This window comes from Rhodamnia argentea, chromosome 1, assembly GCF_020921035.1.
Source record: "Rhodamnia argentea isolate NSW1041297 chromosome 1, ASM2092103v1, whole genome shotgun sequence".
Taxonomy (NCBI): Eukaryota; Viridiplantae; Streptophyta; class Magnoliopsida; order Myrtales; family Myrtaceae; genus Rhodamnia; species Rhodamnia argentea.
In genome coordinates, this window is record NC_063150.1 from 8,301,739 (window position 1) to 8,329,326 (window position 27,588).

The 27,588-nt window shown below is 41.5% G+C and overlaps 3 protein-coding genes and 1 pseudogene across 7 annotated transcripts; 1 reads left to right on the forward strand and 3 right to left on the reverse strand.

Annotated features, from left to right (window-relative positions):
- Positions 1–245: 245 nt before the first annotated feature.
- LOC125312563 (late embryogenesis abundant protein D-34-like) lies at positions 246–1,020 on the reverse strand. The gene has a single exon (XM_048282167.1). The coding sequence runs from the start codon at positions 1,018–1,020 to the stop codon at positions 619–621; it is 402 nt and encodes a 133-aa protein (XP_048138124.1). The 3' UTR covers positions 246–618.
- LOC115756958 lies at positions 602–1,486 on the reverse strand (annotated as a pseudogene).
- A 12,596-nt stretch (positions 1,487–14,082) lies between these two features.
- On the forward strand, positions 14,083–16,716 carry LOC115756946. Of its 2 annotated transcripts, XM_030696940.2 has the most exons (4): positions 14,088–14,289; positions 14,394–14,489; positions 14,627–16,311; positions 16,394–16,716. In XM_030696940.2, the coding sequence occupies exon 3, from the start codon at positions 14,638–14,640 to the stop codon at positions 15,256–15,258; it is 621 nt and encodes a 206-aa protein (XP_030552800.1). In that variant the 5' UTR covers positions 14,088–14,289; positions 14,394–14,489; positions 14,627–14,637; the 3' UTR covers positions 15,259–16,311; positions 16,394–16,716. The 2 variants fall into 2 exon arrangements, with proteins under 2 accessions (XP_030552801.1, XP_030552800.1); XM_030696941.2 differs by lacking the exon at positions 14,394–14,489 and having other exon boundaries at positions 14,083–14,356.
- A 1,370-nt stretch (positions 16,717–18,086) lies between these two features.
- Positions 18,087–25,418, reverse strand: LOC115756948 (F-box/kelch-repeat protein SKIP30). 4 transcript variants are annotated; one of them, XM_048280804.1, is made up of 4 exons: positions 25,061–25,417; positions 24,050–24,112; positions 23,161–23,290; positions 18,087–19,389 (listed from the first exon to the last, which is right to left on the reverse strand). In XM_048280804.1, the coding sequence occupies exon 4, from the start codon at positions 19,310–19,312 to the stop codon at positions 18,275–18,277; it is 1,038 nt and encodes a 345-aa protein (XP_048136761.1). In that variant the 5' UTR covers positions 19,313–19,389; positions 23,161–23,290; positions 24,050–24,112; positions 25,061–25,417; the 3' UTR covers positions 18,087–18,274. The 4 variants fall into 4 exon arrangements, with proteins under 4 accessions (XP_048136761.1, XP_030552806.1, XP_030552803.1 ...); XM_030696946.2 differs by lacking the exon at positions 24,050–24,112 and having other exon boundaries at positions 23,124–23,290; positions 25,061–25,418; XM_030696943.2 differs by lacking the exon at positions 24,050–24,112.
- Positions 25,419–27,588: the final 2,170 nt, after the last annotated feature.

Below are 27,588 nucleotides of genomic sequence, written 5' to 3' on the forward strand. Positions count from 1 at the left end.
TGAAAAGAATCTGTTTGGTGGGCGCACAGAAACAATTTTCAAATGTAAACCCGCTTTTTCCACTTGATAGGTCATCTCTTTAGCTCTTTAATTTTTTGAACTTTGATATCTTAATCTCCTGCAAATAGCAATTATTTTCTGTTTTTTTAACTGGGTTTTCATCAAAGTATAAACTATTCCGGATTATGATCTCGCCTACTTCTCTTGCTTCCCACTGAAAAAAACCCCACGTTTATTCCAACACGAAGTATAAACAGTATTTCCTATGGCTTACATGAGGCATCAGGTGCTAAAACATAAGACTACCACTCTCTCCAAAAACATATCTGTTCTTTCTATTTACAAAGCTCGCGACCACATTGTTCTTTTTCGGCCCATCCGTCGATCACTTGATACGGTTAAGTGTGGTGGCTGCTGCCATGGAGTCTGCCACACCTCCGGGAGTGGTCGTCATCTCGATCTAGTTCCTCATCTAGGCTGCAGTCACCCTGTCGGCGTCCTCCTGCGTCACCGCCTTGTCCTCGGGCAGTATGTCCGTCGCAACCTGCGAAGGAAAAGGTTTGATCATATTGACAAGACTACCGCATCGATGGCACCGCCATTTCCACCATCTTTCCATTAATCAATTTTGTGAATAGATAAAATTTTAAGTATCATGCTATTTCTGTAGACGCCAAAGTGAAATTCTACTACTGAGGAGCCAAACTCCAATCCGTCGTTAACTACCATCAAAACATCAGCGAGCTTGGTCTTGTCTTCATCAGCCGCGGTCCTGGCGTTGCGCGTCGCAGCAGACTGAGCCAGAGATGCGACTCCTCCGGGCACAGTCTTGTTGGAGCCAGTGGCTCTTACCTCGGCCTCTTGTATTGCGGCAGCGTTGCTCTGCTCCAATGGCTTGTCTCCTGCAGATAGAGCGGACGCCTCCAGCGCTTCGCCGATGGTCATTGCGTTGCGGTCGAGAGCTCCTCCCGGTGTCCCGGCGTCCACGGCTGTTTGGACGTATCCACCCACGACCTTCATGCAATATGGACAGAAATCCTCAAGCTATTGTCATCACAACTAAAAGAACAATAACGCTCGACGGCAAGGCCGTCCTTAAAGAGCCTGTCCCGGAGATAGAGTTCACGTATTGTTATTTGAGATTTGTGGGTCTTCTGCCTTTACCTGGCCACCGACTGCTTCACTAACAACGCGCCTGCCGCCGATGTTGGCCTTGGAGATGGTCACGCCTCGGTCCCTCGCGACGTCGCTCGCCTGGTTGGGCCTCACCGCCCCAGTCTGCACGTTCACGTCCGCAGCCGACCGGGCGGCCGAGCACCACGTTCTCGGCAGCCTGCGCGGTGGCCGCATCCCGCGGGGCGAACGGCTTCCCCGCAAGGTCGCCGGAGACGTCGAACACGTCGCCGTACTTGATGGGGTCCGCGTCACCCTGGGCCCTCTGGGGTTGTTGCTGGCTCATTTTTTCCGACTAGAGGGACGGGGTTGCAATTGCAAGCCACGGCGCATCGCCTCGGAATCGCGCTGCATGGCGGGCCATTTATGAGGAAACGACCGCCGATTGCGGAGAGACATATGGGGCGATGAGTGTACACTTCCGCTTAGGAAATTCTGGCACTTGGCATGCACTTGGGACGTCTCGGTGCTGACACAATGTCGGAGTAATTGATTGTTTGTCAAATTTGAGGGGCACCGATTGTGTCACGCTTTTTGACTTCTAGATCGTTTCGATGTTCGAGGGGAGTTTGCGAGGACCACCGCAAGGAAGCTATTAGCCTAAGAGTGTCAGATAATGCTGTCAATTACTTTTTATTATACGATCTTTCGATTAATAAATATTTTATACAAAATTCACGATGATGATATGCAGATTTACGATTCATATTATATTATCTATGACAGTATTATCAAGAAAGCATTTCCTTTATCATAATACTCCCGAACCTGTTATAATTGTGTCAATCAATCATAACTTCTTTTTTTGGCCAATTGACTCCCGAATCTCTTGCATTTATGCTAATTCAATCGCTAACATGAACTTCGACCATCTTAAGTGGCGCGATCGGCACCGACGTGGATAATTTTTAATAATATCTCAAAATTGTTTCAAATTTTTTGTTTATTTTTTTCTTTTCTTTTCGGCGGGTTAGAGAATGAAGGGAAGAAGAAAAAAGAAAGAGAAAGAAAATGGATAAATAAATAAATTTAAAAAATTAAGATATTATTAAAAATTATTCATATCGACGTTGAACACGCCACGTATGATGGCCAGCATTCATGTCGGCGATTTCGATCATAATTGACCCAATTGACTGAATTTGTACAAATACAAAAGCTTTAGGACTTAATTACAAAGAAAAGCTCTAAGATTGAATTGACATAATTGCAATAATTTAAATTTTTTTGATAATTTTGCTAGGGATATTTTTACTCAAAGGGCTCTTTCTAATATTGCCCTCGATTGAACTTTGATTCACCGGATGTCCTTTCTCGGCCGGGGTTGGACTCGAAAAAATTATCAAAAAAGTCCTAAACCGATTACATTTTTGTCAATTCGGACTTAAACCTTTTAAGTTTGCCAATTCAGTTTTAAACCTTTTGCATTTGTGCCAATTCAGTCATAAATCTTTTGTATTTGTGTCAATTCAATCCATCTAACCAACTTTGGTAGGCCGACGTTGATGTGAATGCCGGCCGGTGTTGACATGGGCAACTATAATAATATTCTAATTTTTTTCTCTTCCTTTTGTTTTTCTTTTCTTCTTCCTCCAGGCGGTCGCCATCGTGGCGATCGGCTGGAGGCTAGAGCCAACAAGGTTTGCCCTTGCCTAGCCATGGCAAGGCGAGGGTTACCTAGGCTAGATCTGGGTGAGTTGCGCCTTGTCGTGGTCGCCAAGAAGGCCACCTCCATCGGTGGCCGGGCAAGGCGTGACTCGCCTAGGCCAGATTCGGGCAAGATTGCCCTTGCTTGGCCATGGCGAGGAGTGACTCACCCGGGCCGGATCCGGGTGAGTTGTGCCCCGCCATTTTTGGGCAAGGGCGAAGCTCACCAACCCTAGCCTCTAGTTGAGCGATCGGCTAGAGGAAGAAAAAAGGGAAGAAAAAAAATAAAAAAATAATAATAATATTAAAAATTATCTATGTCAAGACCGGCCGACATTCACGTCGTGGTCGGCCAGCTAAAGTTGGCTGGATGGACTGAATTGACACAAATGTAAAAAGTTTTAGGGCTGAATTGACAAACTTAAAAGGTTTATGATTAAATTAGCAAAAGTGTAATAGGTTTAAGACTTTTTTTGACAAATTTTGCGGGTGGATTCGATCAAGGGCTTCTAAGAAAGGAAACCATAACGAATTAGGACAACAAAAGTTATGCACACAGTGAACTGCAACAACATACGAAGTTAATGTTCCCTGTCTCCGATTGTCTAACTCGATGTTTCATCTTGATTCATCGAATAGATTACAATACAGAAATCTCATTTGTTACTCTCTCATATGCCTTAATATTGGTATTAGATCAATACCACGCGCTGTTCCTAGTCGGGTTTAGCATGCGAGGAAGTGTTTCCCCGTGTTGGCTGTCTACGAGAGATGTGATCGTACGTATGGAATCTCTCTACACCTGATGATCTAATGAATAATCTAACATTCTCTTTGAAGAAAAGTGTCTTTCATGCGAAATACATCGTTCATGCGGTGAAAGCAACGGATCACGCATATTTTCACAAAATTGACTTCATAGGAAGAGACAGGGAGACAAAACGGGGTGAGACAAAACAGCATACAAAGCAAAATTTTTGAAACATAATCTTTTTTTTTCTCTCAACCTCGGTAAGCATTTTGAGTGCAGCATACAAAGCAATTTAGTGAAATAGAATAAAATCAAGCCTCCTCGCCAAGGAAGTAATTGACTATTCCATGAACTCGTAGTTCTCGTACCTAACTCTACAGTCCTGAAGCTGGATCTGCCCCCCCGACGTTCGTGGAACGCGCGGCGGTTATCATGTCTATGGCGTGTTTGATGCACGACGTGCAATCGTCATGCACGGCTAGGTCCCCGTTGCAGGCTCCGTGGCCGTAGCACCTCGTGCCCTCGGCTGCGGATTGCGTGCAGCAGTTGTAGCCCAAGTCGGCGGTTTTGTACTTGAGGTAGTTCAGGACTTGCTCCACGCTCGACGTGTAGGCGCTCCCGGGCGTAAAGGTCACCGGGCTGCATCCCCCGGACACGATGTCCTCGGCAAATGCAGAAGAACGCGACGGGTGGCGGTAGTTGTGAGTCGCCGAATAGAGTCCATGATCCTTACCTTGCAATTCTCTAGCTGTTAGCTTCTGTGCTTATCGCCCTTTCAATTTGCTCCCTAATGGCTCAGTTATAAGAGGACTTTGAGCTGCTGGTTCTTACATCATCATGTTCGTCCGTACCATATGATTTTCCAAAACTAGAATGCAACGCCCTCCCATCGTTTTGATTCGGCTATATTCTACTTCTTCCTTGTAATTTCACCTTTCTTGCAACTTCCACATTAACGGGATAGATTCCAAGTCGTATTATGTTTCATGGTACAAGAAATAACTAATCTCTAAGGTACATACTAATGTAAACGACTCCCGCATTAATGCGGTTATACAACTATCTCTAAGTACACATGAAACCCATCAAACGGGAAAATTGCCAAAAAAGTCTTCAATCTATTGTAAGTTGTAATTATGTTAATTTAATCCCGACCCTATTGCGATTGTGATAATTACCCATGACATCTTTACTTTTGCCTTTTTTTCCCTCGCCGGCCCTAGGTTTTTGGACTAAATTGGCAAAAAGATAAGGTACATGATTGGATTGACACAATTGTAATTGGATTATGACTTTCTCGATACTTTCTCCCAATCAAATGATACACGCTTAAGAAGTTCTTTGCATACGATTCCGCATGGATACAAATGACTAATTGAGATGATAGTAGATAGTCTAGTCATGTCAACAGAAAATAGATTTCACGGGCCAGCCGATGTTCTCATTGTAAGATCTCATACTTAACTAATATGAGAGAAAGAGGGGTGGAGAAGGGCGATCGGCGCTAGTGGCTCTCTTCACTCCGTAGCCGCCACGGAATGGTCGGTATTACATGATTAACTATTCTTCGATATAATTAGTTGTCGAGGGTTTTGACTCCCTTAAGGATCTCATCATCTTTAAATTAAGGCAGCATAGCATAATGTCCCAAAGTTCTGTTGACATCACCGGTGACGCATCAGGACCGCATGATCACCTTCCCACGCATTTGGGTCTTTTCATGAGAATCTCGAAGCTTAGTAGTGTCTTGGTGCAGTTTTCATCGAACTAGTTGTCATGAATATTAGAATAATCGAATCAAAGCTTGAGCGGCATGAGTCTGCAGATACGCCATGCACAGATAGCCGCCGCCGCCGCGGCCGCCACAGCCACCGCCGCCGCCACAAAAGAGGTGATAGTGGCTAAAGTGAGTATATATCAAACAAAGACAATAGATCAGCCTTCAGTGCATCCAATGCGGGAGTAACATCGGGCGAGATGAGGACGTCATTTTTTTTTAAATTTAGCATCCCGAGTTTCTAAACTTGTCAAAATGGGTCATACATCCATTTCTCAACCCATATTTCATGAGCCGTGTTGTTACGTGGATTAGCTATGTTTAGTAAATGGGTATTAGATAAATTTATAATAGTAAAACCGAAAATATATGTGTTAAATGGATTCATAGCTTACTTAGACCCAATCCACCTATGTGTGTCTCTCTCTCTCGCCCTCACTCGATCTCGCGCTCGCACACTCCGTGCTCTCACTTCAATTTGAGTATCGGTTTTCCTAGATTTGATTAAATATATAAGTGTTTTAATAATATGGGTCAGACATGGATTGTGCTAAATGGGCCAATTCTGATCCGACTCATTGGTTCGACGGATCTACGATTCTCACAACGAATGATCAGATGTCTTATTGAATGAGACGTAAGCCAATGCATATACTTAAGCGGTCATCACTTTTGTAGTTGGGTAGATCAAGTGGTAGAGATAACGTGGAGAAACTGATTAATTACCATCATTGGCACCAAAAAAAAAAAAAAAAACTCACTTTAACCAATCAGAACATAACAAGCGAGGTTAACAAAGAAAATTTCAAGCACCAATCATCCGGCAACTAGTATTCAATTCTTCCTATCCACCGAAGGGATGGTTCTCGTATTCGACTCTACAATCCTGGAGCTGGATCTGTGCTCCGACGCTCATCGGACACCGGTCCGACAAATCGCTCATAGCTGTCTTCAGACACGAGGTGCAGTCCGGGTGGGTGAGAACTCCGTCGCAGGCTCCATAGCCGTAGCACGGGTCGCCATTGTCGTCGGATTCGGTGGAAGCGCTGTAGCCCGAGTCGGCAGTCTTGTCGGTTATGTACTTCAGCACTTGCCTCAAGGTGAAATCGTAGGGGCTGTACGCCATGTACGTTATCGGGATGCAGTAGAAGGACCCCACAGCCGGGTTCGGAGCGCCTCTCGCGGCGTCGCATGCACAGAGGATTCCGACGACGTAGGGCGCGATAATTCTCTGGATCGAATCCATGGTGTCGGGTTTTATCCCTCTTTCCTGGGGTCATCAAGCAATTATGATATTATGGATGATGAATCTCCAAGTAAATTTGTTGAGGCAAATACTGAGGTTCTAAATAGATAGGTAATGATTATAATGGCCAAAGAAATTACCCACCGCTTTCATTCCGTATGCCTCGAAACATTCTCTCTCTCAAAGTATTCATCAATTGTCAAAATATGTTTGCTACATTTTTCATCTTTTCGGCAAACCGTGAAGCTATTTATTAGTGGGAAGTTGATTTATCATCTAGTTTGTCGGAGAAACGGTCCGAGAAATGATCAGAATCAAGTTCCTTTACCGAATGGCTATGTCAACTTGGCTACTTTCAATCTCAGAGACGAACCCATGTCAGATTTGAGGTCAAATCTTCATCAACCTGAGGTAATTGATGCTGGAGTATCAGCACATGAACATTCAATTGATCATTGTATCAAGCCAATTTAGTGACCATGCAGATAATTTTGTGCACCCCCTTAATTCAATGCAATAAGGACACTCAGAATGAAGTTTTTACATCCTGAAGAATCTCGATGGACAGCGGGTATTTGATTTGCAAGGATGAAGAGTTAAAAGTTCAAGTTCCCATGTGTTTTTAGTGCATTTTCTAAATCTTTAGTCTTTATTGTGTGTGTGTGTGTGTGTGTGTTTTTTTTTTTTTTTTGGTTTTTCTGGTTCTTATGATTTAATTTTTGGGTAGTCTCGGTATTTTAAATTTTTGCTATTTCCTATGCTTAAAATTCCTCAATAAAAGAGACGAATTCTCAAATGTAATAGAGACTTGAATATTAATGAATATATGTGATTTTTCTCAAGAGGGCGAATTTCTTATACCGGTTCTTTATCATTGTTTAGTTGTGTGTGCCTTTATACCTTGACTGTGAACCGGAAATCCTTTATCCTTGACTTCATTGGTGGTGAACATCTCCTATTTCGAAGTTCTTTATCATTGGCTGGTGACTTAAGGTGTGCATGACAACCATCCTACTTCTCTAATTCTATTCCAAACCTATTTCTGGAACAAGTTTGGAACAGAAACTCGTTTGATAATATAATTCTATTTTTCTATTTCTAAAACAAAATTTTGTTCTAGAAATAGATTTGGAAGGGAAATCAGAAATAAAATTTTTTAGCTTCTCGGAGAAACAGAAATTAAAAATAATAACCCCTCACTTTTTCTTAAGTACCTACCGCCGTAGACCACCATTCGCCGCCGCCCATCGTCCCCCCTGCCTCACTGTCGGCCGCCACCACCCATCTCTGCCACCTGCCGCCGACCTCCGCCGGCCGCTGTCGCCCATAACCGTGACCACCACCGGCCGCCGCCGCCACAACCAACCACCGGCCGCCGCCATCGCTAACCACCGCCGACCTTCGCCGCCATCGGCCACCGCCTGCAGCCAACCTCAATCGCCCACCGCCACCCTCCGCCGGTCGCCGCAACCATCGCCGATCGCCGCCGACCACTGCCGCCACCCGCAGCAACCATAGTCGCCGCCAGAGTAAAAAATCAATAATGATTTTTTATTTTTAAATAGTAAATAATAATTTCTAGAAGTAGAAATTTTTAATTGTTGTCAAACGAACTTCTGTTTCGGGATCAGAAATTTTAAGTCGTTATCAAACGTATTTTTTTGCTCAAAAACTCATCCAGAAATAGAGATAGAGAAATGTATTTCGAGAACGGAATGATTATCGGGCACTTCCTCGGCCATTTAAGAGCTAGGTGATAAACTTGGACCTTGGGCACTTCCCAGTAAACACTTTTCCATGCACTTATCGTAATAAATGAGAACTTTTTCGAATCTCTCAACTCCACCATGCATCACCGGATCTCGCCAATTAGAGAGGTGGAGTGGAAAAATGGGTAGACTAAGATGGGGCCAGGTCATTTCCCACATGCCAACGTCATAATTCTGGTTAATTTCGGTTTTAAAAAAGATAGCTATAACTATTGATACATGAAATGATTTGATTTAAGCAATTATCAAGGAAGAAAGAACCCGAGAAATGTGACACTGAAAGGCCGCCACGGAGGGATATCTTTAATTTCCCAATCGACTTAGGAGATTGATCGATGACGACTCTAGACATGAAAGGACGTAGTAGGCTAGCTACCCTCCCATCACGTGACCAATTTCACCGCTTTCTAGAGCCCTAGCTACTTTGCTGCTAGGAGCCTAGGAGTTTCAATAGAACTAGGCAGGGATACGTTTTTCCCCCTCATCTAGGAACTTAGGTGTTGTTTTCATTTATCAACAGTATGGTCATTCAACTTATCTTCTAGTTTATTTAAATATTGCTTGATTAAACGAAATGTTTGGGTTATACATGATGTTAAATGTTTATTTTGACATCGTTTTCCTAAAACAAACACTTGTCGTGTCATCCTAGTTACGCTCTTCATATTTTTTATCGTTCCACAAGACTTTTCGGACATAAACTATATGATTAAAAACGCTATCAACTAGTTAACAAAAACAAAAGAAAATACATTTCCATACTAAGATATTTAAATACAAAAGAGTTGCAACGAAGGCACATAATTGTTCATTATACTCGTGTGATTTTTCACTCAAACACGTATTAGAACCTCGATGAATTCATATATCATGATCATGTCTCGTAACCTATCGGTTACTAGAGGAGCTTTGAGTTAAAAAAGGGCAACTTCGAGATAACTTTTTCTTACGTGATCTCGAGGATAGTTTTCGATGAATTTTGTTGTGAAGAAGAATAAAATGAATGTGCTTACAACTAGCAGAGACTCAGCGATCTTTTGGTATCAAAATTTTGCTCCATCAGTCCATATATATCTCCATTAGTCAGGGGTGTCGAAACAAATGGAGGGCCTCCTGTTGATGAAGAGGATGAGAGGAGCTTTTGATTTTCATACTCGAACTTGATTGGCCAATTCAAGATTTTCCATCTATCTTTTTGGGCTTAACCAAATATTCAATCCATTCGAAACTCGACTTGCAAATGTCAATTTAATTTGTGTAATTGACTAATTGTTGAATAATAAACTAGCAAATTAAAACTCGCGGACTAATCTTTAAAAAAGATATCTGCCGAATAATCTCAATTTCATAGTAAATAAGTTTTAGAAACTAGTTTAATCTAGTAAGTGATAGAAATCCCAAGATGATAGATCAAGAAATCGGTACTAATTGATCGAGCATAGGTCATGTAGCATGATCATACCGCGTGGCTCGGCACACGGCAATCACATTGAGTCCTTTTGGTTTAGCATTTTCAAGGAGCTTTGGGGCTCTAAATTCCCTTGGGAAAATGCAAACGGTGCTTAGTTCCTTTTTTGGAGAACTTTGGAAAAATGCAACCAAGGCTTTGACCCAAGAAAGGTGTGGAGGTTCTTTGGAACGTTGCATTTCCAGAATGGAAGTACAATTTTTTTTTCCTTCCAGCTTTGCCCTCGTTCAATTTTCATCCGAAAATGTCATCGAAAACCCTAATTTTGTCGGCGAATGCCTTCGCAAGCGATCGACGGGCAGATCGAGCCATCGCTAGCCGCACCCGAGGTTGCCATATCCCAAGTGATTGTCGCTTGGGTCGCGCAACCCAAGCCTTGCCTGAGGTGGCGCGACTTTAGGCGAGGCCGGCCCGCGGCCGATTTGGCTTGCCTTCGGCTTAGTTTCACTAGCACATAGTTCAAGAATTTCTTTTATAAAAAAAAAAAAGCCAATAAAAGTCCTTTACAAAGTGTAGTTTTTACTAGATGATATTTAAGTCAAAGTTGCTTCCCGATGTGTTTTCAAAATACAATTTTCTAAACATTATTTGTATTTTCGAAAACCCCTTTAACTCAAAGGCCTTTGCACTTTCCCAAAGGCATTCTACAAAGTCGAACCAAACGCACCCAAAGTTAAGTGTAATGGATCGTAGACCCATTTCTTAGCCCATATTTGATGGGTATCAAATAGTTTTAATGAATGGGTTTATGGCGAAGCACATAATAATATGAGTGTTAAATGGGTTCACAACTTACTTATATTTAACTAGTGATGACAAAATGGGTCTAGAACTCATGTTTAAGCTAATATTTGATTATGAAGGTCATAAATGAGTTGCCTTAAATTATAAGAATAGGTTTGCATGGGTCACAAATGTATTGTCTAACAACTTAATGAGTTTTAAATGGGCTGAGAACTAACCCATATGAAAAAAGAGTACTTTTTCACCGGTCTTTTAGTAGAAAATAAAGCGACCAATGCATTGGGTGGAGTTGGAGATGTCAAAACAATTTTTGTAACTACTATTTAAAAAAAAAAATTGAACTTTTCAATAATTTTTTTCATTTTTCCCTTTTTTGTCCTAAGAATTCCGGTGAGGATCTTGGCCCTCGTTGACAGAGGGTGAGGATCACGACCTTTGCCCTATTAGGGGTGTGCATGGTCCGGGCCGGTCCGGTCCTGGTATGGAACCGGGGACCGGACTAGTAGTCCCGGTCCCCAAATTTTCGAGACCACGGACCGGATTGGGACCGGACAGGACCGGGACCGGTGGTTCGATCCGGTCCTAGTTATGGCCCAATGGAATCGCTAATATTAGCTACTTATAAAAATCTAACTCTTTGAATACAATATGTTTCAATTGCATGTTAATTTACAATCTATACCCCTGGTTGAATAAAAAAAAAACAAGTTGGAATATAATCATCTTGCTATGGAAAATGACATCATGTTAATGCTCTAGAAGTAAGGCTTCTAAATGGAAAAATATGAAGGATCTTGAAAATAATGTAACTGCTGGTTCATGTTAGCCGGTTCTTTTTTTCTTTTTTATTATTGTATTATCTTGTTTGAAGTCAAACATTTCTAATTATTTTTATAATTTTATGAATTTCTATATATATTTTGAGCGGTCCAGTCCCGGCGGTCCGGCCTGGTCCCATCTACCATGGAACCGGGGACCGGACCCCCCCTCTCAAGGACCGGACCAATCCGGCCGGTCCGGTCCGGTCCAGTTTGCACACCCCTATGCCCTATTAGGGGTGTGTATGGTCCGAGCCGGTCCGATCCCGACATGGAACCGGGGATAGAACCGGTAGTCCCGGGCCCCAAATTTTCGGGACTACAGATCGGACCGGGATCGGACGAGACCGAGACCGGTGGTCCGGCCCGGTCCGGGTCCTGGCCCAGAGGGACCGCTAATATTAGCTACTTATAAAAATCTAACTCTTTGAATATAATATGTTTCAATTGCATGTTAATTTACAATCTATACCCTCGGTTGAATAAAAAAAAACAAGTTGGAATATAATCATCTTGCTATGGAAAATGACATCACGTTAATGCTCTAGAAGTAAGGCTTCTACATGGAAAAATATGAAGGATCTTGAAAACAATGTAACTACTGGTTCATGTTAGCTGGTTCTTTTTTTCTTTTTTATTATTGTATTATTTTGTTTGAAGTCAAACATTTCTAATTATTTTTATAATTTTATGAATCTCTATATATATTTTGAGCGGTTTGGGTGGTCCGGTCCGGTCCCATCCACCATGGAATCGGGGACCGGACTCGCCCCCTCAAGGATCGGACCAACCCGGCCAGCCCGGTCCGGTCCAGTTTGCACACCCCTATGCCCTATGGCCGGTGAGGGTCGGATGCCCTCATCGGACTTAGAAGGAACAAAGGAACGTAAAGAAAGAAAAAGAAAAGAAAATATAAAAAAATGCATAAAATTTCTATAAAATTCGTAAAAATTGTCTACTAGATTTACTTGCATGGAAATATTTTAGTAATATAAATTTAAAAACTTTATAAGAAATAAGTTTTCTTAAACTTGGTTAAATATGAAAGTATTTTAACAATAAGGGATGAGTTGGCTACTAGTTGGGTCGGTAATGTGTCTTTAAATTTATATTGCATGGAAATGAGTTAAAACGAGTTGAATGAATCAATTTGGATCGGACAATTTTTATCCGACTTGCTCGTTTGACGGATCTATACCTAACCCACCTCTTCTATGACCCTCTCTCTCCCTCATTTGATTTTGCGATCGCTCACTTCGTGCTCTCACTTAGGTGTCATATGGGTCTTTAACCTATTTTTTAACCTATTTTTATTCATTTGGATCAAATATAGGTTTAATAAATTTAAAATATGGGTAAAAAAAATAGGTTTAGGCTTATAAAGCCTATTTAAATATGTATTTTAACTCAATCCATTTTTGACCGGTGACTTATAGCTTCGTAAGACTATTTTTATTTACTTATAAACTGCCGCCCATCGCCGTTTGCCCGCCACCGCTTGCCGCCACCGCTCCACCATCCGCCAACGCTGCCCGCGCGCACGCCAGTCCATGCGCCGCTGCCCACTGGCGGGAACTCGGTCTTTTGCCAGAGACCCCGAGGATGATGTTGGCCATTGCATAGTTATCGACGAACAAATTGTGCGGGTGCGAGGACTTGCTCCTATCGCGGTAGCATTTGGGGCAGAGATCGTAGGTCAACCCTTTCGACTTGTCGTGATGAGCTTAGCGATGGCCTTGCATTGTTTGCAGACCGGCCTTGTCTGGAACAAGTAGCAGCAGACCAAGAAGTCCTCAAACGTGAGATAACCGTTGCGGTCCGCGTCGAGCTCGGCCTCCGAGTTGAGGGTCGCGCACCCCGGGTGGCGCCGCTGGCGGTGCTCGCTGAACGCCCTCTTGACGACGCGGCCTGGTTTGGTCTTGCTCAAGATCGAGAACTCGGCCTGCGCAGTGTTCTTCGACCCTAGTTCTTCTCAAAGAACAAGGAAGCGGCCAAACGGATTTCTCCCATTTGCGATGCTGTGGGTAATGTGTTCGTGTCGTACATTCTTCAAAACTGGACCTCTGCTTTATATGATCAAGTTTCTCTTTCTTTCCTCGCAGACCCAGTCGCCAGTGGCGGGCAGGAGGGCCGCGGGGGCGGGGGTGGGTGGGCCGCGGGGGCAGCAGTAGGCGGTGGCGGGCCGGGATAGGCGAAACAGTTTTTATATTTTTTAATTTTATAAAAAAAAATTCTTTCATTTGGTTAAATATATAAGTATTTAAATAATATGGATTGGGTCGGGTATGGGTCGAGACGGGTATAGATCATAAAATTTATACTGTATAAAAATAGATTAAAACAGATTAAATGTGTCAATATGGATCGGACCGTATTCGACTCGATCCATCCGTTTCATACCTCTACTCTCACTTTAATTTGAAAATATGAATTAAATCAAATATGTATTATTAAATGTGCATTTTATGAAACTCGATCAATTTGAATTCGATTCGATTCGATTCGATCGCATCTAAATTTGATTCGATCCGATCCATTCAGATCAAAGTGCCACGCGAAAGCGAACATTCTGTCGTCTCCGACTTGAGCGCCATAAAACAGAGAGATGATTGGGCGACCCAATCGGGGAAAATAGAGTGAGAAAATCAAGGATAAAGTTTCAAATTCCAGTGGCACAGGCGTAAATACTCGCTGCAAGTGAAGTATCGTGCGTACGTCACACACATTTCAATCCAGCTATGGGTGTCATTTCAGATCCGTAGCACCTGCTACCTCCTCCTCCGCCTCCTCCTTCTTCGTCATCTTCACTCAGATCTTATCGATCCTCCCTCTCGCTCTCACCGTCGCTCGCTCGCTCGCTCGCTCGGGATCTCTGATATACTTGCTCGTCCCGAAGGTGATCGCTGTTTATTTACGTGTGCTATCCAGTAGAGCTTGGCTGGTGTCCTTGCTTTCCGTTTGCGGTTCGTGTTCATCTTTTTTCTCTTTCTTTCCGTGTAGTAACTGGTGGGGTTTAGTGTGATCTATGCCTGTGATCGCAATCTGCGAAGATCTGGTTCATGCTCGACTCGTGGAATCATCGTTCTCACTGATTCGGTAGGGGAACTGATCCTCGATCCTTTTGCGATGTAGATCTGCTTGTTGGTGTGTGGAGTTTAAGGCTTGAGATTTCGATCCTTTTGCTTATTGTGTCAACCGACTGAAAGCGGCTTACTTGTGATGTCTGGTTTCAGTGATTTTCGTTATGGAGACGCTCGTGGTGGTGGCGCAGCACCGGAATCAATACGGCAGTCGAACGAAGCCGAACGGCCTGGCTAGGTTTGATTCTTCGCCGTCCAAATGCTTCAGAGAGATCAATTGCAGAACTTTTCAGTCCGGGGCAGGTATTTTGCCGACCCCACTTAAGGCTTGTGATGCAGCCGAGATCATTCAGGCTCCTCCTTGTTCCTTGATAACTCCACCTTCTGCCAGTTTCTTGTCTAATGAGACCGACTTAAAACTGAAGCCTCAGAGCACACCCATCCCCATCAAAGCCAAACCTGTCAATGATGAGAAATTTTTCTATGACGATTTCTCTAGTGGGAACATATCCTTTTCCGAGCTGTGGGCCGGGCCAGCTTATTCGAACTCACCCCCGCCGAGTTCTTTGCCAATTCCCAAGTTTTCCCTCCGCCCAAAGAGGACCGTCTCTCTTGATTTGCCTAACTCCGCTTCTGATGATATGGTGATGCATCCCATTGCAAAATCTGCTCCTGCTTCTCCTACTAGGGACTGCAAATCATCCACTAAGGCTTTGTTCCACAGTGCTGACTCTGCGACTAAGACACTTCGTCGCATTCTGAATCTTGATGTCACTGATGAATGAGGTGGTGGGGAGTCCCTGTTGGACTTCGTGGAAGAAGGGTTGTCCATAGAAGTGACTTTAGATAGATTGTAAATGAGATGAATAATTTGGTAGGTAGTGTCTGTAGCGTTCCGTCAGCTCAACGTTGAAGTAACTGCGACTTGTGAGTGTTCATGGCTGTGGTGGGGTTTATAGTCTCCTGGCAAATGGTTGGGTAGTATGTACCATGGTGGGGTCAATAGTCTCCTGGCAAATGGTAGGGCAGTATGTGCTCTGGAGGTGGTTTTTGGTCGTTGGAATTTCTGAAGAGACGAGTGAGGTTATCTCAGATGGCTCTAGTTTGTGACAAACAGTGATGCTGCATTTGGAAATTGGTGGGATGAAAAGCAAAAGGGCTAATAATATTTGTGTAGCTGTGAAGAATGCTGGTAGACATTCTTTTTAGCACTTGGTGGATCTACTGACCTCTTGATATTGCGAGCCTGAAGCATCTATCTTCTATTCGGAGGTGAAATTATAATAATCCAGTCCTCCCCTTTTGGGATATCTTTATATAATCTTAATCTTGCAAGTCCTTTCTTGACTAGGTATAGTTCTTAGCAAGAGCTATCATGTAGATACTGTACAATCGTCTATTCGACTCCTCTCTCTCGACTCTCCCTGATGTCCTCAGTGATGTCATCTTCCTGCTTCTCTGTTTATCCTCCTCAATTGACTTCGTACTTGTTTATTCGGCTGCTGATAAGTCAACAATTTTCGTATCCCATCTTCAGTTTGTAGTATGTTTCGAGTTCACCTTCATGATGTGATTCCTTGTAGGTAGGATCTGACTCTTTCACACTGCATGAGGGTGCTGCCTCCCTTCGCCATTTTTCTGTTTTTAGAAGGAAAAGTGGGAAGGGGAAGCAAACATGTTTATTTTGCCACTTCATGCTCCTGACCCTTTCCAAATCGCTTTGTGTTGGTTTTGTCCTTTCTGAGACCCTCTGTCCGTATCTTCCTCTCGGAAGTAGTTTCTCTATCCTGTCATTCTTGGAGATCATTGACCTTACCGACCTATACACAACTTGCCAGGTATGCTTTCTACTTAGTTTGTTCTGCTGACTGATGATGATGGTTTACATGTACCAGTAACTTTGTTCTTTTTCTCTTCCAGGTGGTGAGTATCAAGAGGTTGCTTTTTCTAAAAGGAAATGCTCATAAAGTCCAGCACTTTCAAAGGAAAATCTTTGAAGGGAAACTACTAGCTTTTTCTTCGGGTCCAGCCAGTTGTGTATTTAGCATTGTCTGTTAGCTGCAAGAACTAGTTTTCCCCTGTATGCCGTATTTCATGTTGATCACTGTATATCTAGAGAGTTATAGCCGGTTAAACACTTGCAATGGAGGTGTCGTCATGTCTCTTGAAGTTTATTGTGCTTTACATTTATGTGCTTTCCTTCAGACGAACTCTAGCGTCCTATATCAAGTATTGACTTTGTGCAATGGTGGCTTTGTTTTTAGACTCTTTTTAAGTTTCTCATGGCTTATAAATTATGGTATAATCCGTTGTTGCTTCAAAGTCCTCGTGGGGTTGTCGGTGGAAGTAAAACTATTGCCCTGAGCTTTTTCAGCTGAAGATGGTGGCGATGGCAGCCGAGGGATCACTATCTTCTGGCCAAGTTGCTCTTGTGAACTCTCTCCAGAGACAGAAAACAATATAATCGTTTTTTAGGGTGGCAGATATGTTTTCCTTATGTCTATATAGATTCCTAGTGTTGATCATTATGCATCAAGCTTCTTTTGGAAAGAAGAAAGAACCTGTCGTTGTCACTTTCCAAGGCTTTATTTTTTGGGCGTGCCGAGGTTTGGCATCTATGTTAGTGGAAATTCTCTAGCTTTTCGCACGCGCACTTTCTCTTTGCATGAAAGCACTGGGTAGAAAGCATGAAGTGTTTCGTTTGTCTACTTCCACAATTTTAATTTACATTCTGTACTCTGATGTACCCCTCAAGAGTCTAAGGCCTGCGTCATCCTCTGAATATAATTCAATAGGATCCCGAGAAAACCACGTCTTTATCTGTAGGATCCCCATGTACCTTTGATCAATCGGACGACTCCTCGTTCACGAAATTGATCTCGACGTACAGTTCATCCAAGCTCTGCAGCACAAGGTTCTTAACCTTGAAAGTTTATGGAGGCGTGCTGTAGTGATAAGAGATGAATATTGAAAAGAAAGTCGAAGCCTGGGGAGTCATGTAAGATCATCTGCGTAATTTCAATTTAAGGAAACAAGCAAATCAATTTCAAATTTGTACTCCTTGAAAATCTATTATGTCTTTATCTTTCGGGTAACGATTTTGCCTCTATGATTGTCATGTGGCAAGCCGCGTAACATATCTAATGGCGAATTAAAACATGAGCTCGACATTCTTACGTATCTAATGGCGAACGTCTTGAAATACTAATTCCCCGTCAAACCTGTACAAGCATTCCCAGGACATATTTTCCTTGTCCAGCTTTCTTCATAGCAACAATGTCAGCGCACAAACGATATCCACACGCTGATACACTGATTGCTGAGAGACATAACTATCAATAGTGTCCTCTGGTGCAATTGCCTAAAGTTGACTTCTGTCAAGTCTTACGGAAAACCAGTTATCTCGTCCATCGCCTATCTAAATCTTCGACTCCTAGTAATTTCACCAGTGGCTTCAAAAGGCACAATAACATATCAGAAGGGTTTCCGCCTTGATCAGCCATAGCATGCGAAGAAACGAGTTTCCTTCCTAAGGGTCAAGATCCAAGAAGGATCAAATTTTTGCCTGCTTCACTGGTATTCGGATTTGTATCAGTAAACAGCATACTCCAGCTTTTCAACAGATGAAAAAACATAGACGACGCAAAAAATATTTTACGGTTCACAAACACATGAGGAGACGGCAAAAGGACACTCTTGTGCTCAATGAGAAACCAAACCCTACAACCACAAGAGGACTACCATCTCACATTTCATCCATCTGCCAAAAAAGGAAAAAGAAAAAGATATTACAACCTTCACCTAAACTCTCAACAGCGCACATCCGAGAATAGTACCACGGCACCGAGTCATCGGAGTCACTTGTCGCCAAGTCGGCCTCTCGCTCCCAATTGTGAGAACATCCACGTCAGAAAGTGGCTTAATGTCCCAGTTCCATCTGTCGGGACCAATAACCCCTCCGATCACATAAATTTCATCCCTCAAACCAAACATGGCAAACCCAATTCTCCTGCGGAACTCCTGGGCAGAGCCTATGAACTTCCTCTCATTCCCATCTAGCTTAAAAATGAGCCAATGGCTCATAACGTAGAGGGAACCCTGAACTACTGCCATTGGACCTTGGAGCCAACCGTAATCCTTTACGGTCCACTCCAGAGTCACATGGTCCAAGGCTTGCACAGTGGATAGCCCCTTATGCAGTACGTGCACTTTTCCCTCAATCACCATACCTGAGCACGCTGAATTGTGGGTCCGGTGGAGGTCGGGTATCTGGACCCACACATCTTTATCAGGATCATACATCTCAGCTTGGGAAATTGATTTCCGACAGCTGGTAAATCCACCCGCAACAACAATTTTTCCATTCAAAGCACAACATGCAAACATGGCACGAGGTACAAGCATGGAAGCACGCGAAGCCCACTGCCTTGTAACTGGATCATACGACCACACTTCATTGGTGGCAAAGCTTCCATCTTGGTCACCGGTCAGCGGATCAACTGCATCACTGCCACCACCAAGCACAAATAATTTTCCAGCAGTGGAGACTGCGCCAAAATGGGATAGGTGCCTGATTTTTGATGGAAGAACGGGAAGAGTAATCCAAAGATCTCGGAGAGGGTCATAGAGTTGCCATAAATTCTCTGGGTCAAAAGCACATACACACAATAAGTCTTCTGAAGAGCCAACTTCTTGCCGGGCCTGGAAAAGTTCAAGACTATGTATGGCAGCTTTCCACGACCGAGAAACGAGTTCCAGCTTTGGATGGAGGTGAAAGGGAACACGTGCAAGGCACCTCAGTGCAACAGCGTCTGGAAGGCCTTCAATCAGTGCAGACATAATATACACTGTTTCATCCGTCACTGGTTATTCTACTCCCCAGACTTATCACAATATTGGAGGAACTTCCAAGTGACCTGTCAGAAAGTATGACATTAACAAATCAAATTTACATAATCAATGTCCAAATGAGTTAAAATTTTAGAGATGCATCCATGTATTGAATACAGCACAGCCATTTTTGTACAGATAATTGGAGAATATCACTTCAAAAGGACAGTATAGCCATAATGTTGTACTCGAATGTAGCAACTGGAAGAGTTCTTATCCTTCAAAAAACATTTCTTCAACCCAGTTATAACTGAGCCCAAGACTATTCTTTTTCTATTTTCATGCTGAAAATCCAAAAAATTCTGGGTTGGGGAATTTCTGATGCAAGTATTCAATACTCTTTGGGCCGGAGTGGAAGGGAGGAGCCAATAACATCCTCCCTAATGAAGAGATAGTTGGCGAGGTGTAAGTAACTAATACCAAACGTGCAATACAACGATAAACTATGCCAATGACTAAATCACAGATTCATTATCTACCAGCAAATTGCTCAACAAGAAGTAAAATGATGGAAAAATCTTTCCGAGTAATTATGTTCAGATCCCCATAATTCGGCAATTCAGTAACTCATCAGGCATATCTGAAACTTACTCATGAAGAAAATATCACCTTAAATGTGACAATCGACCTAATTTAATGCATAGCTGAATAGAAACTACTCAGCAATCGATATTGGAGAATAAAGTTATTGAACGTTTTTTAAGCAGCTGAGACAGCAGGGTAACTTAATCTGGTGAGGTCCATACACAAACGAAACACCTAGCCCACTAGTGGCCCAGTCTTAGGAGTGAACAGGGCTGGCAGGGCCGTGATCAGTGCCAATCACCTAATTAGTCTATTACGTACAAAGTAAGAGGAATGATGACCGTTTTCCCTCCAAGTCCAAATTTCCCAGATGTAGAAGAATGGCATACATGTGAGCTACCAAGGAAAGTACAACAACAGATGTAGCTATTTTCTGGAGCAAGCAATGAATGTCCTCCAAAACCATTGAACAGAGAGAACAAAATCATTCTTCCTTACTCGTCACTTTAAATGAAATCAAGCGCTCACTGAAAGAAATCCCATGTCATAAATACATGATTCTCCTGTTCCTTTCAAGAATTTTATTTAACCTTCAATATCTCTAAATTAGACATTTATCCTGAGACTGCCGATGACATACAAAGTACTAAAACTACTGCTTTGCTTTGTTTAGCTTTAATGCCTATCCTAAAACTACTGCTCTGCTTTAGCTTCGATGCCTTTTTTGACACTTCCAAAATTCTCCAAATGTTACAGGCATGATAAATACTTGTAAGAATTTAAACTGAAAGAAAACAAAAAGTACAAAGAATCAACTAAGCATTTATCCCTTGTTTGTGAAACAAGAAATTCAAGATGGTGTAGCCAACTGTTTCAACAACTGTTTCTGAAACAGATTTTACACAAACGGCTTGTTTTTGCGATCACAGAAATGATGTCTCAATTATTTAGCAGCTTACACAAAAGCTGGACAAAACATATTCAAGTTTATTACTAGAATCACTTCAGCCAAAAAGAAAGAGCATGAATCACAGGGCACCAGATGCACCATGCACTAAATACAACCTTAAAACTTGTTCTTTTTTGCTCTCACAAACATACTATTCAGACACATTTTATACCATACTACAATCATTCTCCAAAATAAATGATGATCAGAAGGACCACAAAAAGAAACGATGTCTTTGGTGGTCTCTCAGTGGTATGTATGTAGTTTGGCTGGCCCGAAGTCTGAGAACAATGTTTTATAGCGAGGACACCATAAAGACATCACTAGTCTTCATTAGAGATGATTAAGAATTCGACAAAGGAGATGTAGTTCAAGCATTTCAGAAAAGAAGCATGTGAGAAAATTAATTTGAAACATCTGCTAATTTTGCAGGGAATATAATGTATCTGCCTGCTAAGATGAAAAAGGGAACAGTATGCAGAATATAATTAGAAGCAAAAGCAATATACGTGGAAGTTATAGACCAATTATGATGCAAAATAAATACTTCTCTCATACATATTTCAAGCTGGCAAGTTATAACTGCCTCCCAGAATGGCATATGAAATACAGCGAGACATATAACTCACTATCTCATGAATCAATGAGAAGACGATAATATTTAATCTACCCAGCTCGATAAAATGAGGTATCCTAATTTCTCTTCTCCAATCAACATATTGGGATCAGCTGCTGTCATAAGAGTGAAACAGAAAGTCCATATCTTGCAGAGAGAAAAATACCTTAGATTACAAAACCTCAAAATAAAACATAGCGGTTCACATGATTTATATCATTAATTTTAATCATATTCTTTATGACATGCACGTGGGAGGTTCATCCATTGAGTATGCCCATTAAAAGACTTGGACACCTATCATGTTTCCTATCTATTTCAAACAAAGCAGAAACTATGTGGCATTTTTTTATTCCCAGTATTGTTTACATTCTAAACCCAGAGAGTTACCAGTGCCAAATGTTCATCACTGCAAATCCATGCAAGTTTAAGCTTAAATAATTCAAGGATACCTGAACAGGTAGATATATTATCTGCCACTCGAGAAAGTAGAGCCGAAATGATAATATACCATAAGAAGCATCAACTTTGGAACCCTTAGGTAACAAACAGCTCCTTAAAAATTCCATCGCTGGAAATGTAGCCAAATTCTTCTAGAAGTTTATGATTAGAGCATCTTCTAAATACACAAACATTATTATCATTCAGAGAAACTCTAGGCGAGTTCTGTGCTGAATCAGGAAGCTGGCAATCAATAATAGAACTCAAAGGAGGTCAACTTCATTAGACAAAGGTACAATACACTCAGTAAACATCAACTCTCTTATTTTATTATGAGGCAGGATACGGTAAGAAGGAAAGAGGCAAAGAATAAAGTGAATAATTATCATTAATCAGGAAGCAACCAATGCACTTAAGATTTGTATTAGTAGCTACTTGAAACAGCACATTGGTTTATGCTGTTTAACTGCATCATCACGTAGGCACCATCTCATTGTTCAATTGCATAGCCTATCAAAAGACCTTAACTGTCAAAAACTACCAGAGAAGTAACATGTAAACTTCCTCCAACAACAAAATCCATGCTATTGAAAATTGCAATGGAATGTCAGATGCCAAAAAAAAAGTAAACCTGAGATAAGAAGAAATTGAGCATACAGAGAAGTCAGAAGACAAATTCCCTTAAATTATATCCAAGCACCAACATACACGACACTAACCCTCAGACAGAATATTATCATAAACAAACTTTAGTAGTTTTTACCTGAGCAGATGTGAGTACCAAATTCAAGATCACCCATGACAAATGGAATAAATGGTCCCACAGATAGAAGAAAAGAACTAAGAAGATTCAAGTATAATACAACTGTTACATAAATTGGGCATGAAGGCTCCTCAATATTCGTGAAACTGTTAATTGGCTTCTTATTTTGAGATAAGTAATAGGCATTCTTAGGCATCACGGCAGAAATTCTTTCAAAGAACCAGTAAGGTATGTCATACCAATGGATCAATTGTTCAAAAGATAAAATGCCACTGCAACATAACTTGGAAAGGAGCCTAGCTTATGCAATATTAGAAACTTCAGTAGTATTATTGTCAATTAAATTTCATTCGAGGAATTATGCTTAACCGCACAATCACCTAGCACTCAAAATTATTTACTGCTGAGATACTACTCCACTGCATAACTTAAAAAGCAATTTCTAGAATATGAAACTCAATATCACCTAATAAGAAGCTCTCTCCCAAAGCGAAGTAATTTACCAACTTTAGTTTGTCAGTCTAATTGCCTTCACAACTTGGGTCGCTAATCTTCAGGAAACTCCCTTGCTTCTAACACGTAATTGGTCTTCGCTATCTTTAGTTTTCCAATACCTAAAGGCGCTTCCTTTCACTGTTTATTAAAGAAAATGCCAATCAAATAAAGAGGCCATTAGAGAGTTGTGAAAGAAACAGCTCGATATTCAAAAGTCATACTTGTGGTGTAGCAGTCATCAGAAATCAGTCACATTCTCCAGATTTAAATATGGTTGAAAGTGATTATAAGGTCCAGATGCAAGATTATTATAACAGTGGAAAGACAAATAGCTCTGCTAGCCTCCAAATTATGATGGGAACAATAACCATGACCTAGCTTCGGCAACTTGTAACTACTACAGAGGGTCATAATTCTTGTAAGCTATATCGCAGTGGTTGTTGATTGCAAAATTTTTACATGTAAACATGATAATGGAAGAAACAATGATAATTCAACCTTGATGCAGTATCTACAGCAATTACTGCACTTAAACTCTTTCTTCTGTATTCAAAATTCTTACAAAAAACCTTAACCATTTAGAAGTATGATGACAAAGTCTCAAACTTTATCTAAGGGGCAGATGACACCTTCACAGATATAGAAAACCGGATTCTATCCAAAAGCAAATATAAGTAGGCTTTAGTCCTAGAATATCCATAAGCAGCAACACACTTTGGTAGGCTCTTGAAGAACTAAAGGTTTTGGCTACTTTAATCAATACACAAGAATTCCCATCACCAATTTAAGCAATGTTGGATCTAGACAAGGTCGCGGGGTTGCATTAAACTACCCCAAGCACAAGGAGCTCCGACCTATATCTCAAGGAAGAAAACTAGCTCTGGGAAACAATCTCACCCAATCAACAATCTCCAACTCAGGACCCAAAGAGGATTTCCTGCTTTGCCATATAAGCCAATTCTACAGATATTGATTGCAAAGAGCCTAATTTATCGCAGTGCAGAAAGAGTCTGACCAGTAATAATATCTTCCATGTATTAAAGCTTTCAATAGCAGAAACTTTCTGCTAGACAGGCTTTAACGTATGCATGTCTGTGCATGGGTAGCACCGGGTAATTTCACATGATAGTTGGTACAGTCGTGTAAAATCTCTATGATTGGTAACGGCTTAATCAACTTCACGACAAACTACCAGAAGGTTTCTCTATTTCACCCTCACGAATTAAACAACCAAACAGCTCAAGATAGGCGCTCATGCTTTCAACAAAAATTTCCACAAGCGATGCCCAATATCAAAGTTCAGTCTCAAAAGAAAAGAAAAATCAGCTAAAGGTAGACAAGGAAACCCCAATGCTCACTTCAGATGACTCACATAAACAAATGTCCCAATTCAGGTGGGGCTAAATCAATCAATTCTAGCTTAACAATTACAACAGCGAGATCGATGCAGTGCTAAAATCACCCAAGCGTCATTCTTTCCCACAATTCCTCAGCACCCTTTAATTCCTAAGTCATGCACTAACACATCACAATTTAGCCCTTGCACCTCAGAGAGCAACTGGTACACAGCCAATGATGCCAAGAACCGATGATTCTCATCCCCACCAAGGAAAAATAAAAATAAAAAAGCAAATGCACCCTGAAACCTAACCGCCGATTGGAACTCACTAATTCCACCCAAAACCGCCGATCAGTCCAATCCAATCTACCCCGCAATTCACGCAAACGAGCAGGACAAACGGAAAATCAAGAAACCCCGACGCTACCATCAAAACCCTCGATAAGAGGGGGAAAAGCACCCGAGTTAGCCGAGACAGCACGCGAGAAATGGTCCGATACTCTCAAGTGACGAACTTTATTCGACCCAGAGAGAGAGAGAGAGAGAGAGAGAGAGAGAGCGGGTGTCACCTGAAACCGAAGACCAGCGGAGGCGAGGACGAGATTCGGGAGTCTGGGTAGCTGAATAGCGAGCCGCGAGAGAGAAAGAGACAAGGGGGGGTTAATGTGGAGTGAGGAAGGAGAGAAACGGAGGGCGTCGTCAAGAAAACTGAAGTCGATGTTGTCGTTTCGGAACCGTGAGAACTGCGCGACACCGAACGATTTCTGGGATCGCTACGCCATTCCGCCCTGTCGTATCCGAGCCATACACGAAATCTACAATAAAGAAATGGGAAACAGCGAAGTCCATCCCGTGTTCACACTCCGATCCACCTCCCTCTCAAGAAAAGGGAATAGCCGTGTTGGATATTCCTCATTCCCTTCCCCCACGCCTTCCCTTCATTAGCGCCGCGCCCTTGTTGCTAAAGTGTAACAACAAAATGGGAAAGAACCCACGAATTCACTTCAAAACAAGGAGGGGACTTCACATTTCATCTCATTCTTTTTTTTTTTCATTTTTGTCTTATTTTGTTATCACCATCGTCGTCGTCTACTTCTAGTCTTCGACACCGAGTATCGCAGTTGGGTGGATGCGAACTCCCCACCTCTCTTCTTTTCATGAATCGCCCAATTCATAAGAGATAAATGATGTGTTAGCTCTGTTTGCAAAGAGTACGCCGATAATTACCAAGTTTGCCTGCGAGAGTGATGGTGTTGTTGGACAGACGGCAAATTGGCAAAGCCATGGGATTGGGATCGGGATCAGTGCCCCTATCACGAACCACAACATAAGGTGAAGTTTCCCTCTTTACATGGAAAATAATTATTTATCAATTTAGCGGTATTAATGGAATGTAACATAAAATCTAACAAAATAATAATACCATGGGATAAAGTTTGGTCCTATTCGTGGGGATTCCGTAAATATTTCATTCCTAAATTAGAAATTTTGAACCCCTCGGAACGTTTTTGGAGATAAATGCGGTTACTAATTTACGACCTATCATATACCAAATGAAAATCCCATTCTCGATTCTTAATAGAATGTTTATTCAGCCTTTCATCTGCTTCTCGTTTGTGGAAGATTTATTTTCTCACGATGTATCCTAATTTTTTGCCTAACTATTCTGATTGTCGACTACTTTGACCAAAGGCTTTTTTATTTTATTTTAAATGGAGCATGAAAGTTTAGTTCACAGGACATTCTTAAAAAATTGATATTTGTGCTAAATATTGTATGTATCGTTACTTCGTGTAATTAGTTTTGTAATTCAATTATGACTTTCACATTTTCCTCCGTCACTCCCATTCGCTTCATTATTTTATCTCCTCATTTGTGGTCACCTCTTATTTCAAGAAGTAGGGTAAAATCGGTACACTTCTAATAAATTTACTTCAAGCTAATTTTTTTGACAATGAAAAAATTAAAACTGGCACACTTGTGATAAATTTACCCTTTGATAATTTTTGTTAAATTGAGTTAATACTACAAACGCCAAACTGGTAAGTCTGTGACAAATGAAGGGTACAAACCCCAAACCGGTACACCCGTCAACCGCCATATGTCATCTAATTTAATAATTTGACAAGAGAATTTAACGGAAACCGATGAAAGCAAAATTTGTCATGTGTGTATCGGTTTGAGGTTTTTATGATAAAAAAAAATTAATTGGGAGTAAATTTGCCATATGTGGACAAGTTTGGAGTTTTTCATGATATTAACCCTAAGAAGTTTAATTCTCAAATAGAATTATAAAAATACTTAATTCTACAATTGAACTAAAAAAAGTGTATTGTAAAGTTAAAATATAATATTGAATGACGGTGCCTTTTGATAATAGATATATTATCGTACATCTATTTGTGCATGGGTTCCCGGTAAATGTATAGTACTATATTCTCCTACATGAATTGGGAGCAATTAAAAAAGCCAGACCCAGTACAGTGACGATATCTCTTGAACCTATGCTTAGTATTCACATTTTTTAAGTTGTAGTTCTTTCATAAATTGCAAAATAGTCGGTGTAATGCAGGAGCACAAGCCTCACTTGACCACGGCTTTTATCCTACTCGTCCTTTTCAAATATGAATTATTGTACCATACAAAATGGGCCTAATACCCTAAGGCTATGTTTGGTTATTAAGATAAAAATCAGGATATGATATATTTTATCATATTCTGTGTTTGATAAATGCCTATGATATGATAAAAGGGGATATAAAGAGGATATAGCATGTATAAAAATATCGTAAGAGAGGAAGTGAGATAGACTTGGATAGGATTTCTTAAGAGAGCAAACACAAGAAGAATTAAGTTTTTTCCATAATCACCGCCTCTCCTCCATGTGGGGCCACTTCTCCACCATATCGGGCTACCTCTCTAGTGAGGGCCTCCTCTTCGGCGGCAATGACAGTCAAGGGCAACACCCTCGACACGGGTGTCCCATTGCCCGGTCGGCGGGTTGGGGTTTCACTATGATTTAGGTTAACAACAACGAGTTTGGACTTTTGTTTAAGTTGGCCCATTTATTGAGAGATTAAAGGGGTTTCATATAGGT